This window comes from Coptis chinensis, chromosome 8, assembly GCF_015680905.1.
Source record: "Coptis chinensis isolate HL-2020 chromosome 8, ASM1568090v1, whole genome shotgun sequence".
Lineage (NCBI taxonomy): Eukaryota > Viridiplantae > Streptophyta > Magnoliopsida > Ranunculales > Ranunculaceae > Coptis > Coptis chinensis.
The window spans coordinates 19426600-19443154 of NC_141463.1; the positions used below are offsets into that span (position 1 = coordinate 19426600).

The window sequence follows — 16555 nt, forward strand, 5'->3', positions numbered from 1 at the left end:
TTACCACGCCAAAAGTTTAAAATAAGTAGTCCCACTTTCGGACCATAAAGTAGAATACTTGATCTTACAAAGTGAACTCAAAACATAATGAGACACAAGCCCTTCGTGAGCTCCATCGGTTGTCAAGTAGTTCACTTTTGATTCTCCGTAGTAACTCTCGGTTAGTTTTATCAACGTCCCGATTGTGCTTCGACAAGGAGTCCACTAGAACCATAATTCCAGCTCATTTGCACTTTGGGAGCACCGGAAAAACCCCGTCGAAAGCAACGGCTTGAGCTTGTTCATCCTTTGCACATGAAAATATTTGAATCTTTGGCGGGAAATCCCCTATTGGACCAAAACATTGAGTTTAAGAAAAACTTTAGCATGTTAACTATTATTGTTATCTTCTAAGGTGGAAACCAACATATTCCAACATAAAATTGGCATTTGCACTCATTCATGAGACCTAACTACATGGTAGTTAATTTATAAATGGAACAAAAGGTGTGTTTAAATGCATGGGAAATTTTCAGGTGTATAACCGAGTTTGTAATAGAAATTTTTCATTAGATGTGAAGCATATGTACTATATATTCCCCGTCAAGAACTTTAATAGGTGAATTTTCATGGGAGAACTCATGCAAGGAGGCCATAGGAGAGTGAAAAGCAAAAGGGAACTTCCTCTCTTGCGTAAAATCCTAACTAGAAAGTGGGATTTACCCATGAATATTCATCCGTACAATCAGCCCTAAAATCAAACCATTTTGTAGCCATCGGGTAATTTAGATATTCCAGTTAAACTCATGTACTCAAAGTTTATCAAAGATTCAGATGTACTATCCAAAGTACTACCTATTTATCTATGTTACATGGACACGCCATAATTTGAAAACAATCCATGTCGGATACAATTTTGATATTTCACCGTGTCAAACACTTCAGATCCGTGTTCGATCTGATTACACCTATCCGTCTCAATGTAACTTAGCTATTTGTGTTTCCCGAATTCATCCCGTATTGAAATGCTTAACATTTAGGTGTTTTCTAATACAAAATTATATTATAAACGTATCTATGAATTTGACAAAAGAAAATGTATGCATGTCCACAAACTCTGTCTTCAAAGACAACCTAGTTTTCAACTTTACCAAGTAACATAAACCACTTTCGGCAGGATACATTTGGACAAAAGAAAACAAACCTTGGATTCTCGCAACAAACGCCGCAACATATGACCCGGTGCCTTAGAAAGCTCTACAAAGCAGCTATGCGGGGATTCTAAGGCGATAAGTGAAACCTTTTGAAAAATCCCCATTATCAAAAAATCAGATCTCATTTGTTGCAAGCCGACCGCAAACATCTTCGTCCGAGCTAAATTGGATAGAGGGCTTGTACAATCAAACTAATTAATATAAACACACCTCGCTTAGTCAAAAGTGAGTATAAAATAGTTGTCGAAAAAAAGTTACCATGTAGTTTTAGACATGTTTTTCTCAAACAATTGATAAACAGAGTACCAGTGTGAATGTTCCACAAGACCAAATTCTTTTCCTGTGGTGTGGAGGATTTCTGAAAAGTTTGTAGATAAGTCCCACGTGGAGATAAAGTAGCTGCAAAGAGCATTGGGGATTGCAAAGGATCTAATCTCAGAGTAAGTGGTGCAATCATATAGGCCAATCGTAGAGTCAGGTTTGATGACCATAAGTGTAGAACCATCTTCACTGAACTTTGAATTGGAGCAATGAACTTTTTCAAGCTTCATACTTGGTTGACCATTGTTAAACGGGAGTCCAGTCCAGAGACAGAAGCCGTCAGGTTCTCGGGCTGTACATTTATAACAAAAGATTGTTTATTTATTCAAAGAGATGTGGGGCCATGTGGGCAAAGGTTAGTAAGTACCTAGAATCTGTAAAGGTGGTGAAGGATCTCTAACAGCCATTATAATAAGCTACCTGTAATAATAATTAGCACATAGAAAAGGAAAAGAAAATGAGAGTAGCAGTTTTACAGGTGAATGGCTGAACGCTGCTGATGCAGCGGACAGTGCGTATCTCAATGAACTCACACCAGAGAACCATCTACTTTAACTACTACTGAGTTTGCACAACTCGAAATTTGGGATTTTTGCATTTTGGTCCTACTATTCGTCTTGATTTTCGTAAAACCACAATTGCCCTTAACACGTGTAGTGCACGTGAATAAATCAACAGCTATGAATTAATCTGCTGCTTTGAATCTAATGGCATGTTTCCCACCACACAATTGACCATAGATTAATACACCAGAGAGAAAATCTCTAGGACAGATTGGGGGAAATACAAACTCAGTAGGACACCTTGATTTTCAGTCGCCATAGCATATTTTCCAGCTTTGAATGCATCATTTCCTTCCTCTTTCTTCTTACCAGCGGCTTCAATTTTCTCAGGTGTGTTCTTGTCCCACAATTCTCTTTCCTATTGAAAGAAAAGGAAAATTTTGAACTCACTCATACCAAGCACAATGCAAGAGCCGTACAAAAAGAAACCACACTGAAGATACCTTGACAAAGGATTCAAGCTCAACTTCATAGTTGAATTCGGGGTAACAACAGCCAATTCTTGCTTGAATTCAGATGAACCGAAACCATATTCTAGAACAATAGTCGACTTTACAACCTCCCCTTTCTTCATTGTCATGACAGCTCTATCAAGTCCATCAATAACTTGCTCGCAAAATGTAAAGACTACACTTCATTATCAAGTTTAATCATGATAACAAAGAAAGCATGCCAAATCCAAATGACGTGAAAAATTACCTTCATCCATCTTGAACTCAAATAGCTCATCATCTTGAAACACAGTTCCATCTTGCAATTTCCCAATAAGTTTCAACTGTCGGACAAATGAGATAATATTAAGCTTTATTATTAATTGAAAAAATAAATAAAATAAATTTCCCAATGCATTTAAGAACCTCTAAAGTCATTTGTACAAATATATTATATTGTTTCAACTGTAATATAATCGCGTACCAATATGTTTTATATCTGTCCTTAAGGGGATGAGGTTTCATGATCACATGTAACTAAGCTTTGCGACGCCAATAATGGATTCAAAGATATCTCAATAATATCTCGCCAGTCGTAAGAAGCTTCAAAGATATTAATTCTGGAGCAGAAATCATTAGGTATTTGGAATGGGGATATCTTTAACACAATGAAGTAAATTCCTCTAAGCACCAACAACAGACACATGACGAGTGAATGTCTATCTTCTACACAGGATTCAATTTTGCCTATAGAGATTATGAAGGGAAAACAGAAGTAATGAACTCAAGCATTGAAGATTTCGGATGAAAAAGAAAGAAAGAACCGAAACAGGAAAAAAAATGCATTGAATAGAAGACTGGTAAAAAAAAAGAACTGCCATAAAACCATGAATGCAAGGAAATGGTACCTTGCTCCAGACTAATTGATCATTAGCCATTGAAAGATCAATTAGCTGCTGAAGTGCAACACGCTTGCTTACACTTTCATTCTCATCGCTGCCATTGCTAATCTGCACATAAATACAAAACATGATTTCAGAAAGGGGTTTTCCAAACAAGTGAGGAGTTTCACATATTCTCATGTACAAGAGAGAAAAAAAGTATTTCTCTAAGTATATTTTCAGCTTCATTTTTTCAGGTTTTACCTGATGCAGAATTTGAGGGATGATAGCCCCTACGTCTGGAGTGGAACTGGTCTTGGAAACTGTTAGCTTCTCATGGGCCAAAGGAGCCAACTTAGCAAGCCACAATTTCAGGATGCCACTGTGACCAGAACCTTCAAAAATTATTGAGTTCTTGTTGAAGGAGTTGATAGCAAACTCAATAACAGCCAACTTAGCCTTAAGTGAACGTTGATCATCAAGAAAACGAAGCAAAGCCGAAAGGAGAGAATCTATACCATAGGTCTTACTCACAGTTTCTAGAGTTGTTGAGAAAGACTGGCAAACTAACTCTTTTTGGTCAATTAACCTTGAAAAAACATGAGGCAGGATCCTCTCGATATAACTTTCAAAAGGCTTTCTGCAAGAAGGAATCATCTCAGCAAGTGTTAAAAGAGCTGCTTGTGCAACTTTATGGTGAGGATCATCTAAGTGTTTGAAAAACAACTTCATAACCTTCTCGAAACTCTGTGTAATTTCTTGGACACCTTTTAGTCCTTGCTGCAGCAAAGTCCGGGGATAATTAAAAGCAGGAACTCTGGCAGACCAGTTAAACTAGATCTCAAACACTCCATCAAAGCATCACCAAGAGACAGTGGACCCTCCATGTAACTTGGCATTTCACCAAGTGCAAGTTGGCTATCATCAAAACTATTTCTACTATTAGCAGATACCCATCCAGTCACATGTTTTCTCAAAAGCAGCCTCTAGAAATTGGGGATAAAATTGTTTTGTGAATCCCTGAAACAAGGATCTTTATAAGGTGTGTTTAGATACTGCCTGTCCGTATGTGTGTTCAAATATCATCTGTTGATCCTCATATCAGTATTTTCTTCGATGTGACTCCCATCCTGCAGTCTCTCAGAAGTTCTCTTGGTAGTATATGATGAAAAAGGCTCAGTTGACAGGCTGCTGCGGTAGGAAAACTTGCTGGGATCTTTGGAAGCATGAACCTGAGCACTGATAAGATCGGATGTTATTAAACCACTGCACCTAACTGATGAATTCACCTTAAATCATCAGGATCTTTATTTCTAACTAATTTTTCTGGATAAAATGTGTTAAAAAAAAACCCACATGCAAAAGGAAAATAAATGAATGAAAAGCTTTAGGACCAAAATATAAGATGTTAACAAAACAAAAAATATTCCTCAAGTTTTTCCCATCAAAATCAGATATAGCATTTGTACTTAGGGTTTTAGGAACTTCATCAAAGTGCATGTCTGGCTCAGGAGAAATACGTAGCTGAGACTCGGTGTTGAATCTATCAAGTCCATCAATAACTTGCTCTGCAAAATGTAAAGACTACACTTCAGTATCAAGTTTAATCATGATAACAAAGAAAGCATGCCAAATCCAGCGACGTGAAAAATTACCTTCATCCATCTTGAACTCAAATAGCTCATCATCTTCAGAAACACAGTTCCTTGAACACATGAGTTTGACTATTTACCAACATGCATTATCAAACATAAAATAATTGCCCAGAAAACAGATGCAATAAGTCCCATATATAAACATTTATCCAAACATTCTAAGTACATCTGCAAATTCAACTCAAGTTCATCAAAATTCTAAAATCCAAAATTTAAAGCAACTTGCTTTCAACATTTAAACTCAAGTAAAAAATTGCATCGCCTTATTCTATGAAATTCTACACATGAGACAAACATATAGCAAAGAAATGTAAAATTCGAGATTCAAATACCTGAACCGATAAAGTAGTAGAAATTTCGGCTGGAAAGCTCTCCACCGACTGCCATTACAACACCAAAACAATGAGGAATCTCCACTTCAAATTAAATGAATTTTTAGAAGGAAAAAAGACAATGTTGAAATCTTTTGCTTTCGGTAAAAGGTATGAAAAAGGGTTTTGAGATTACAGCCGCCTAGTTTAGTTTGGAAAAGAGAGAAAATAGTTAGGTCTATTTTGTTTTGGGTTCTTTGTTTTTGATAATTTGTGCTTTTCAGAAAGAGGAGGGGTTGAAGGACAGAAAGAGGGACAAGGGTCACCAGTAAGGATAAAAAAACCCTAACCTAACCCAGCGGCTGTGAGAGAGAAAGAGAGGGTTTTCTATTTTGACATACCGACGGTGATTTCTTTTTTGTTTCCCTATTTTTGAAATTTCGAAGTTGTTCTCCAACGCTTTTTAAGCGTTAGCAATTAATTCCGGAAATTCACTCAAATAAACCAACGCTTTACAACATTGCCAACGCTTATTTAGCGTTGGCAATTTACTAACGGTAAATAAGCGTTGCAAAGCAAAAAAGGTGCGTGTTGCAAATATCCTATTATGGTGTAGTGGGGCTAACCTTGACCCTACACTCAAAGCCCAACTTGCAAACTTTTTGGCCATGAATAAAGATGTTTTCGCTTGGTCGTATATCGACGTACCCGAAATAGATCCCAATGTAGCATGTCATAGATTAAATGTAAACCCCAATGCTAGACCAGTTTGCCAACGACCTCGCCGATTATCCCTGCGGTTTCAGAAAGTCATTAATGACTAGGTCGACAAACTCAAGCAAGTCGGTTTCATCAGAAAAGTGGACTATCCAGACTGGATCGCCAACATCGTCGTGGTCCCCAAAAAGAATGGAACAGTTCACCTATGTGTCGATTTCACGAATGTCAATCAGGAAACACCAAAAGATAGTTTTCCCCTACCTCGCATTGACCGACTTGTCGACCAAACCTATGGTCATGAACTTCTCTCCTTCATGGACGCATACAGCGGATACGACCAAATCCCACTCGCTGAGGAGGATCAAGAGAAGACCTCGTTCATTACTGAGCAAGGAATTTATTGCTACAACGTTCTCCCGTTCGGTCTTAAGAATGCTGGCGCGACGTATCAACGTCTGGTAACTGACATGTTCCAGGACATGTTAGGAGATACCATGGAGGTTTACATCGACGACATGGTCGTCAAAAGTAAGAAAGCAGGCGACCACCTCACTCACCTTGAGCAAGCATTCTCCAGATTACGCCGAACTCGAATAAGGCTGAACCCAGAGAAATGCCTCTTTGGAGCGTCCTCCGAGAAGTTTCTAGGATACCAGGTGTCACAACGAGTGATCGAAGCGAATCCAGATCAAATTCGAGCGTTCTTAGACATGCCCGATCCACAGACAAAGAAACAGATACAGAAGCTGTCAGGCATGGTCGCTGCACTCAACCGATTCATATCCAGGGCATCAGACAAGTGCTGACCGTTCCTACAACTCCTCAAAAGAGGCGAGCAGTTCTCATGGAACAATCAATGCGACCAAGCATTCGTCACTCTCAAAGAATACCTCACCACACCTCCCGTCTTAGCCAAACCAATAGATGGAGAGACACTGGGGCTATATTTGGCAGTATCAGACTTCGCCATCAGCTCAGTTCTCTTCAAAGAGGAGAACAACTCAGAAAAACCGATCTACTTTACAAGTAAGATGCTCACGCCAGTTGAAAGGAATTATTCTTTCCTTGAAAGAGCCGTACTTGCTTTGTTGTATTCGGCAAGAAAATTCAGGCCGTACTTTCAAGCACATCCGATCAAAGTACTGACCGACCTCCCCTTGAAGAAGATCTTCCACAAAGGAAACAAGACTACTCGTATGGCAGTATGGGCCGAAGAGCTCAGCGAACACCACATGGAGTTTGTACCTCGAACTTCTCAGAAAGGTCAAGTCGTCGCCGACTTCCTAGTAGATTTCCCTGTCAATGACCCACATTGGGAACCAGAAATGGAGCTCGCAGACGCAAAGGAATGTATCAAATCAATCTGGTCTCTCTTTGTAGATGGCTCTAGCAACCCTGGAGGGAGTGACATCGGGCTCGTCTTAGTGTCACCCGATGGAACTATGGTCGAAAAGTCAGTTAGACTCGACTTCGCATCTTCCAACAAAGAGGCGGAGTACGAAGCGTTGATCATGGGACTCCGTATGGCGCTACAGCTCGGTGTGCAAGAACTTCAAGTCTTTAGTGACTCGCAACTGGTCGCTCGCCAGATCGCAAAAGAGTACACTACCCATGAAGATAACTTTTTGAAATATCTTCAGGTCGTTCATCATTTATTGCCTTCTTTTAAGAAAGCTATCATACATCATTTTTTGCGTGATGAGAACTGTCATGCAAACAGTTTAGCTTACTTAGCCACTCAAACACCGAGTTGCGTTCCAAGACAATTCCTCATTAAAGCAGTCGACCGACCTGCGTACTAGGTCGACCATGCCCTAGTTATAACCGATCTGTTCCCTCTCTCCGAAGATCAGTTGAGTCAGACATGGATGCAGCCTATCATGGACTACATCCACCATGGCACGCTCCCTGCAGAACGTGCCAAAGCCAGGCAAATCCCATATCAAGCACGTCGTTATTGCTTATTGCACAATAAGTTATTCAGGAAATCTGCTAGTGGACCACACTTGCGATGCATTACTCCAGAGCAGGGCCAATTGATTTTTGTGGAAATCCATGAAGGAGAATGTGGAAACCATGCCGAAGGTCGCTCTTTAGCCCACAAGGCAATTTCCCAAGGATACTTTTGGCCCCGTATGCAGATCGATGCCAAAGCATACATCCTCAAGTGCGTAAAATGTCAAACATTCGGCCACAACATCATCCAGCCCGCTCGCGAGCTGATCAATATAGCGAGCCCATGGCCATTTCACATGTGGGGCATGGACATCATGGGACCATTCGTCCCACGTAAAAATTTCTGGTTTTAAGCCGTCTTTTAGCTGCAACCAACTATTTCACTAAGTGGGTCGAGGCTATTCCTTTAGCACATGTCAAAGAATCACATGTCAGAAACTTCATCTGGACTCACATCATCACCAGATTTGGTTTGCCACATACACTAGTGATGGACAATGGACCCCAATTCAAAGGCAGAACAGTTAAAGAATTTCTAGCCAAGTGGAAGATAGGTCATGCATTTTCAACTCCACAATACGCTCAGAGTAATGGTCAAGCAGAAGCCAGCTGATATTAGCTTTTACGACCACTTAGAGTTTAGAACTCTCTAAATTGAAGCAAAAGAAATCAAGGTTCCTTACTCACGATCTTCGTTGAGTAGAGTTAGAATAAGGATTCGAACTACCTAAAGTATAGAACAACTACAAATTGGATGTTACAATAAGGGAACTAAGGAGTAAGGGTCTATTATAAATGTTAGATTTTTATCATTCCTACTTAAACATTAAGAAAACATTAAGTTGAAAACATGCACTTGATACTAAAAATAGAAATTTGGAAGAGAAGTTGGAGAGTTAATCCTCCTCATGTGAGCTACCATTAGTGTTGATTTGAAATAGGTTTTATTCTTCCTAAACTCATAGACAAGTCCCTAACGGAAAAATATAATTGATCCCTAGCATGCATGGCTCAACTTAAGAGCTCATACATGCTAGCAAAAGTGAAAACAAACAATGACTTATCTCTAAGCTCATTGTTTGATTTCTAACTAGACACTACACCAACTATCATTTTGGGATAGGATGTAGTGTTAGTTGTTTATCCTAAAAACCTACCAAAATCACAACCAATGTTTTTCCCTCACATGAGTTGGATTAACTCCCCAAAAGGGAAGTTAGCTCATGATCCTTGGGACAAGGACTTATGAACTACTAAAAACTCAAAAGAGAAAGAGAGAGAGAGAGAGAGAGAAGAAAATCCACAACCAAACTCACTTCTATTATTTCTTAGAAGAACTAGAAGAACAAGTGTTCCTCCATTAAAACTATTACAAGTTTTTTTTGCAAATAAAATAAAACTAACTTCTCATTTTCACTAAGGAACTAAAATAATGCCATGTGAGGAAAATAAGTCAAGGGAGTAAATGGAGTATCCCCCACCTTTGTCTAATTTCTTCTCCATTTGAGAGAAATCTCATTTCCTCCCACGTGAATTATCAAACCACATTGATTCATTTTTATCTACCACATTAAAACAAAGTGACACCTTGCCTTTTTTTCACTATTAACACCTAATCTAATTTATTACATGCAAGGTGTCAACTTTGCACCAATAATTTGTTATCTTTGTCTTGACATGCTCCATGATTGATGACTCATCCAATCTTGTGGCCCCTCATAGTAGGTCCATGTGTAGTCCAGTGGCAGTCCGGTATTTTGGGCAGTTTTACAACTTCCCGCCCTATCGCGTAGAGTTCATGCATGCGATTGTCCGAAAGCGACTCTTGTTGTGCGATTAGAGTCCCCGGTTCGAGAAATAGGAGCTTTGAAAGTTTGATGCTTCAACGTGGATTTGGGAGAATTCATATATACTAGTTCCTCGTGCTTTATTTCAGGTTTAACCAATATTTCCATGTTTCTTGCAAAATACACGCAAAGTAGGAAAACATATTTATTTCATGATTATTAAACACATAATGAACCAAATTTATATGTCTCAATGGGGTTTCATAATACACTTTTGGGTGCTTATCACACTACCCCCAAACAGCACTTTGCTTGTCCTCAAGCAAAGAAGAGACACTAAAATAGATAAGTGGCCAAAAATGTGTAGTCCTAAACTAATTCTCGTTTTGCAGAGTGCGATTGCATTGACCATATGCAACAAGGCCTTAAACCACTAGGAATTCCCTAGTGGGCCGAGTTATAACCTCGTGAGAGTTTTCCAGAAAAGATACTCACAAACTTCATTTATACTACAACGACTCAGTGACAGAAACTTGTTTCCTAAATTAATCTCAGATATCCATACATCTCCTTAGCAAGGAACGAGGATTTATTTCTTTGAAACTCAAGTTAATATGTATTCAATAATTAAAACATCTACATATGATTATTCATGCAGTGAACTTTTCATTGAAATATACTAGCAGGGTTGTTTCTGGATCCTTGGAGAGCATACCTAAATGGGTTCTCCGCAGTATGTGTGTTGAAACACATATTCACTCAAAAATTTTCCACTCAGGTTTTGTTAACTCCAGTGTGCAGTGGGCACACGTTTCCTTACATCTCAATGACAGTCAGAGGAGCCGATGTCGATCAATCACGTCTACTACTTATTATCACACCAACCTACTCCTAATTGAGCTAGAGGTCTTTATTAGGTATTGTGGGGCTTAGGTGATAGTGTACAAGAAAATGGAAATGGATAATCAAAATTTACGAGTATGAGAGAATAGGGTCTTCATATATTTATACTAGAGAAATCCTTTTTTCCTTTCCTTCTTCTAACTGAGTTTTTCCAACCTTGTTCTTAAGCCTCTGGATACTAAGGATTTTTTTTTTTTTTTTTTTTTTTTTTATAAGGCTTAAGAACATGATTCTATTTTCCTTTTCTGAAGCAAGTAACTGACTTATATTTGGGACAAGTCTTTCTCTTTATTCTTTCCACATTTCATCCTATTTCTCATACTCATCACTTAGGTAGGTTCTTTTATTTGGTTTAATAGATGGGTAAGGAATTTTTGTGGTGAAAGTGAAAGGTTTGATGAAAGGTTCAATTAAGGAGTGACTAAGCGGTAATATTTGTAACAGTAAGAATTTTTTAGCTATGTCGATCCAAAGAAGGCCTAAATTCTAGCTAGGGTTCGTGTGGTGATCAAGTAGAAGTAGATCGTAATTTCCTCTAATCGGAAAAACTACTCCTCTGTGTCATCACACACAAATCACTCATATCAAGGCTTTTGGTTAGATTCTCCACCGGGATTTATAGTTTAAGTAACTAACCGTTGTTTCCGAGAAACTTCTTGCTATGTACAATCAATGATACTCGATACATGAATATTCATGAAAAGATGTATAAAACTATTAAATCACGATTATCTAAAAATTTCTTAAAAACAAATCCTAATTAGGATACTAATGTGAGATTTCTAGACAATTTTCATCATTGAAAAGGAAACAAGACTTTGTCACTAAGTACAATTATTAATATGAAAATAAAAACTATATATAGGCTACAAGATGCCTAATTCTTGCTATAGGTTTAAAGCACCCCAAAACGGAATGATGCTTAGTCCTCGAAGGATCAATAATTAAAGAGAGAAAGTACCTGAGAACCGTGAGCAAAATTAGGGCTAGATTGCCGGAACCGAGAGGTTGGAGATCATAATATATTATTCAGAAACAACAAGAAAATGTTCAATAGCACACTAAACATAGCACCGATATAATAAACCCGCGGCATATGAAACATGAAAAACAATAGCACACCAAACACAAAAGGTTTAGCTAGATATATGTACAATGGCAAACTCCAAGTTTACCATCCAAGGGGCGAAGAAGGTGGCGTCCTCTTTAAGGAAATGCATTTCCTTAGCATCGCTGATAGATAATAGTCTGCCAAATTTCTGCCCATTCTTTGTCTCCGGATTCTCTCAAATTGGTCTTCATCTTTTAGTCCTTTGGGTAACATCGAACATGCCTCCTCCCATATCGGCGGGGGGCGCCTTCCATTAATGAAACCTCAATGAAGCGAATGATTACGTTTCTTTGGGCACATGGAATCCACCTTGACCCAGTCATGAAAAGTAGCTGCAAACTGTGGGAAATGTGTCTTCATGATTCGGCAAGCGGTGGCTGGTAAAAGTATATACTTATCCTGAAAAGTCTTGAGCTCGTTTCAGTGGAGAAACACAACCTAAAATGTTAAATAATGCATGACCCTGAGCTAGTGCACTGAATACAACGCAAGCAGCCTCATTGGCAGTAGAAAAATGCCAATCTCCCATAATGTTTAAAAGTACAAATAACATGGCAGTCCCCATGTTCATGGTCATGCTTGCTAATGGAATAGTGATGTTGCGCCATGGCACATGGCCATCTCCTTCTCGTTTGATCTCAAGACCATCACCATAAAAGTCGCAAACGCTTGCCAATGAAAGGAACGTAAGAATTATGAAAGATGTACTTTGCCAAGATGCAAAGAGGTTAAGTGATATGGAAGGTCCAAAGTTAGAGCAAGTTGTTGTTGAGAAAAAAGATATGAGGTGTGTCACCAACTTCGGATTGTGAATCCGTCTAAGTAGAAACCATCGCATGGTTGAATCTTTGGTGTGTCATCCATATTAGCATAAAAGTATGCAGCCAAACTAGGAGAATAAGTTTGGTCGGGTTGAAGAATTAGGGAAGACCACCCAATGTTTGTGATGTAATCATGGAAGAGATGGCCATAGGCATTGGAATCCATCATAGGTAAAAGGATTGCTTTCGGGGAATGATTTTGGGAGGGACCATGGATGATGAAGATGCTGTGTTTGATGAAGATGCCATGGTGGATGAAGTAATAAACTAGGTACGGCAACTGGATGGAAAAATGAGTATGTAAGAAAATAGACCTCCACGTAGCACATGTTAAAATTATATTAGTCACAATGGAAATGATGACAATCCTACTAAGCATTTCATACAAAATAAAACAAAAGGATAAGATAAAATACATAGTACGACGGAAAAAACGTAATAACATATATGATTATATACTTATTGACTAAGTAATATCATGGATTCTGATATTGATCTAGAAGATGCATATTTTGCACCAGACTGTTTAGGTCATCTATTTGTTGGCGAGAAATGATCCCTGAATGTCCCCTTAGGCTGAGAGAGAATGCTGATTTGATTTTCCATTAGGGCTGGCGTGATTTTGCAAGGATTGAGAATGAGTTTCCAAGATCTCTTCCTGCTCAACATCATGAGTTGCTTAGACGATCTTGGAAATCACGAAGAGTTGTGATGATGATATTACGGGCGAAGCGTGTAGTTCCCTCAAACCCTGATGAAGAAGCTTAATGCCTTCCATGGGATTAATAATGTTCAGCATGGCATTTTCATCAAATAAATGGTCAGGATTTGAGCTTGGGTTGTTCTGCTCATTTATCAGAGTATCAGGTGTCCAAAAACCAACGGAGTAGTCTGTTTGGAGTACCTTTATATATGCTTTTTGAAGTGGTGTCTCTGGAGAAATTTTTGGATAACCCCAACGCATCATAATCTGCGTTACTAAAGTGGGTAGGGGTGCAGACGTTCTTGTTTTCTTGGTGATTACGTTCGGAGGTGTTGGATTAGACAAAAATCATCTCTTTGAGTTTGCAAAATCCAAAGTAGGTGAAGTTGAGGCTTTGTGACTTCAGATTGGTGTGATGTACCTACCACATTATGTCCTAACCAGGTGGAGGACAACCGTTGATTGTTTTCAAAGGCGTTGAAGAACCATGTGATGTGTATGTTCGGACGTCGCCATGAGATCTGATAGCTTCGCAGATAAAGTTTTTTGCGAATCGAATGATGACTCTTGAACAAGGGACTCTTGGGTTTTAGTGGGATTTGAAGTATGTCGGAGATCATTTCCTTATTCAATTCCAATGCGTTGTCCATAGGCATTGAAGTAGAATTTTCCATCTTCATAACCGCTAAATTGGTAGAACATCAAAACAATTCTCGAATAACTAGCTGCTGAATGATATAGAAGAGGCCCATCCTCGACGATGATTTCAAGTGTCAAAATAAGGAGAAACCGCCTTCTTCGAAAGTTTTTAGGTAGTCTTTCTCTGGCCAAGTTTTTTCTTGGTTGAGCCATTCTTTGAGGGAAGGATAGTGAAAATTGTATGAATAAGAATGGCTTTAAAAAGAAGAGATTTATAGGCAATCTATGAGGCTATACCAATCTGGAGTCCAAGTGTATTTAATGACCCATGTGATTATGAACAAAGATCATCATAGGATCCATAGAAGTCTTTTGTCATGTCGGATATCCAAATACAATTAATGAGATGGTTAAATGTTTAGAAAAAATACGGAGGAAAGTTTCACAGGGTAGTTAACTTACACGTAATTTCAGAAATGATGATCATTACTCAGTAATAGAATATGGATAGAATAATCGAGCTGCATATGTGACAAGTCTTATGTGTACCTTGTAGCGTGCGTGATTTTCTCTGAACACCATGTGTATCCATTAATGATTTTGTTGAATTTTTGGATGGCCTTTCGTTGTTATGGTTTGCTTATTTATTTACTTATTATATATATATATATATATATATATATATATATATATATATATATATATATATATATATATTATTTATTAATTTTATTGTTTTTTTTTTATTTTTTTTTTTATTATTATATATATATATATATAGAGACGAAAAGACAACTAATAGACACAACTAATTAATCTGAACTTCTCCATTTAATCGTAACCCGTACAAATGTGTGAGAATTATTTAACACACCATACTAATATACAAAATGAAAAATCAGAAAAACAAGAAAAAAAAACGTTACATAGATCTAGTTATCTTTGCATCGTGTTATGCATGAGTGACAAGAGAATGATGATAAACACCATCACAATTAATGTGATAGCCCATTCGCGTTGCTCCTTTTTCCCATCGCTCTAGTTTATTCATTATTGTCAAGAAATTGAAAATTTGTGAAGAAGAAATTGTGAAGATTGAGAGAAGGGAATGAGTGAAAGAGGAAAGGAGAGTTGTATTTATAACTTGGTTTTACGACCGTTGGGCATGTGACCGTTTGGATCGATCCATTGGGTTCTCCGTTGGGCTTGTGAGAGTAGGCCCAATGAATCAAGGAGCAAACTCATATTTTTGAAAGTACTATATTCAAGCACATAAATAATTTCTCATTTAAAACCGATGCGGAGATACAAAATTATGAGAAATCAACCGATATATAATAATTTAGCACTAAAAAATAAAAATGCGATGCATTAGGGAAATAAATGACATAGTCATTTTTAAACCAAAGAAAATAAACAGCTACTGGGAATCCTCCGGGTTAGCAGAAGATGAACCCGGGTTTCTACGTCTTCGGCCACGACGAACTTCAGGCTGAGTTGACTGGGCAGGAATGTGGCCTATAGACTGTAGCAACTGATCTTGGAATTGCTGCTGATTAGCCATCATCATTCTCTGGAATTGGCCTTGGCGATTTCTCATTTCTTGCTGGAATTCATTCTGGGAAGTAATCATCTCTTCCTGGCGAAGAAACATCCTGCGCATACTAGAATTCATGTTCCTCAAGGCATCCATAGGAGTATTTATTCGGTGCATGGTATCTTCGTTAAAACAGTCTGGTGGTGAAGGCGGAGGAGGAGGTACGTTATCATGCTCAATGTCATCTCTAGCTACTGGGTCCCAATGGTCCAAAACACAAGTCTCAAAAATTCCAAAATTCTCGAAAAGCCCTTGTTTCAATGAAAGCGTAGTAGATGGAACCCTAAATTAAGCATAAGGTTTGGTAACAAATACTGACAAGAGGAGCTGACTGTTTGTGTGGTCGTAAGAATATGGCCCAGAAATGGACCATACAGAAAAGTGTGCTTCCTCTCTGTAGGATCCACGGCAGGTGCAAGAAAGTCTTGTTCACGTCGACGTCTTTGAAGTTCCAATGGCGTTGTCGCCAACCATTGAGTGACGGCTAATTGGTTCGCGTCGGCGAATCTTGGTACACGATTCGAGCCGATGTTGTACTCCCCTCGGAAGCGTGTCAAACATCAAATCCCTGGAAGTGGTCGGATACTCACAATAATAGGAATCGGGCTATCCGAAAGTTAATGTCGGTATCTGTTACGGTATTGAAATCAACTCCGTGAGTTCACGTTCCATCCCATCCGCCCAATCCAAATTCGTCACCCCGAAACCTCCATTGTTATAAAATTTCAACACCAAATCTTGAATATTGAGTGGGGATTGATGCAAAAGATATTCCCACTCTCTACTTTCAATTTCCTCATCAAAAATGGGTGAAACATCCCGAATTATATAGATTTTCAAATTTCTCTCGACTGTAATTAAATCTTCGTGCTGCCATAGCGATTTTAATTTTAATTTTGATAGTGCAAATAGTAAGAGGAGGTGGAGGAGGTTGCTTGGAGGAAGGGGTGGAGTTTGGTGGAG

The 16555-nt window shown here is 38.6% G+C and overlaps 2 protein-coding genes and 1 pseudogene across 4 annotated transcripts; all 3 read right to left on the minus strand.

Annotated features, from left to right (window-relative positions):
• Positions 1-2305, minus strand: LOC147480381 (uncharacterized; annotated as a pseudogene). Its single transcript, XR_015205425.1, has 4 exons — positions 1882-2305; positions 1452-1806; positions 1170-1371; positions 1-310 (listed from the first exon to the last, which is right to left on the minus strand). The product of XR_015205425.1 is annotated as an uncharacterized LOC147480381 (transcript).
• LOC147480382 (peptidyl-prolyl cis-trans isomerase FKBP62-like) lies at positions 2256-2946 on the minus strand. Its single transcript, XM_086578633.1, has 4 exons — positions 2935-2946; positions 2777-2852; positions 2481-2704; positions 2256-2435 (listed from the first exon to the last, which is right to left on the minus strand). The coding sequence occupies exons 1-4, from the start codon at positions 2944-2946 to the stop codon at positions 2256-2258; spliced, it is 492 nt and encodes a 163-aa protein (XP_086434759.1).
• Positions 2947-2965: 19 nt separating this feature from the next.
• Positions 2966-5701, minus strand: LOC147480383 (CLIP-associated protein-like). Of its 2 annotated transcripts, XM_086580732.1 has the most exons (6): positions 5377-5696; positions 5045-5094; positions 4859-4957; positions 3654-4628; positions 3417-3518; positions 2966-3255 (listed from the first exon to the last, which is right to left on the minus strand). In XM_086580732.1, the coding sequence occupies exons 4-6, from the start codon at positions 4119-4121 to the stop codon at positions 3235-3237; spliced, it is 591 nt and encodes a 196-aa protein (XP_086436858.1). In that variant the 5' UTR covers positions 4122-4628; positions 4859-4957; positions 5045-5094; positions 5377-5696; the 3' UTR covers positions 2966-3234. The 2 variants fall into 2 exon arrangements, 1 of the variants encoding a protein (XP_086436858.1); XR_015206219.1 differs by having other exon boundaries at positions 2966-3518; positions 5045-5113; positions 5377-5701.
• Between the last annotated feature and the right edge of the window lie 10854 nt (positions 5702-16555).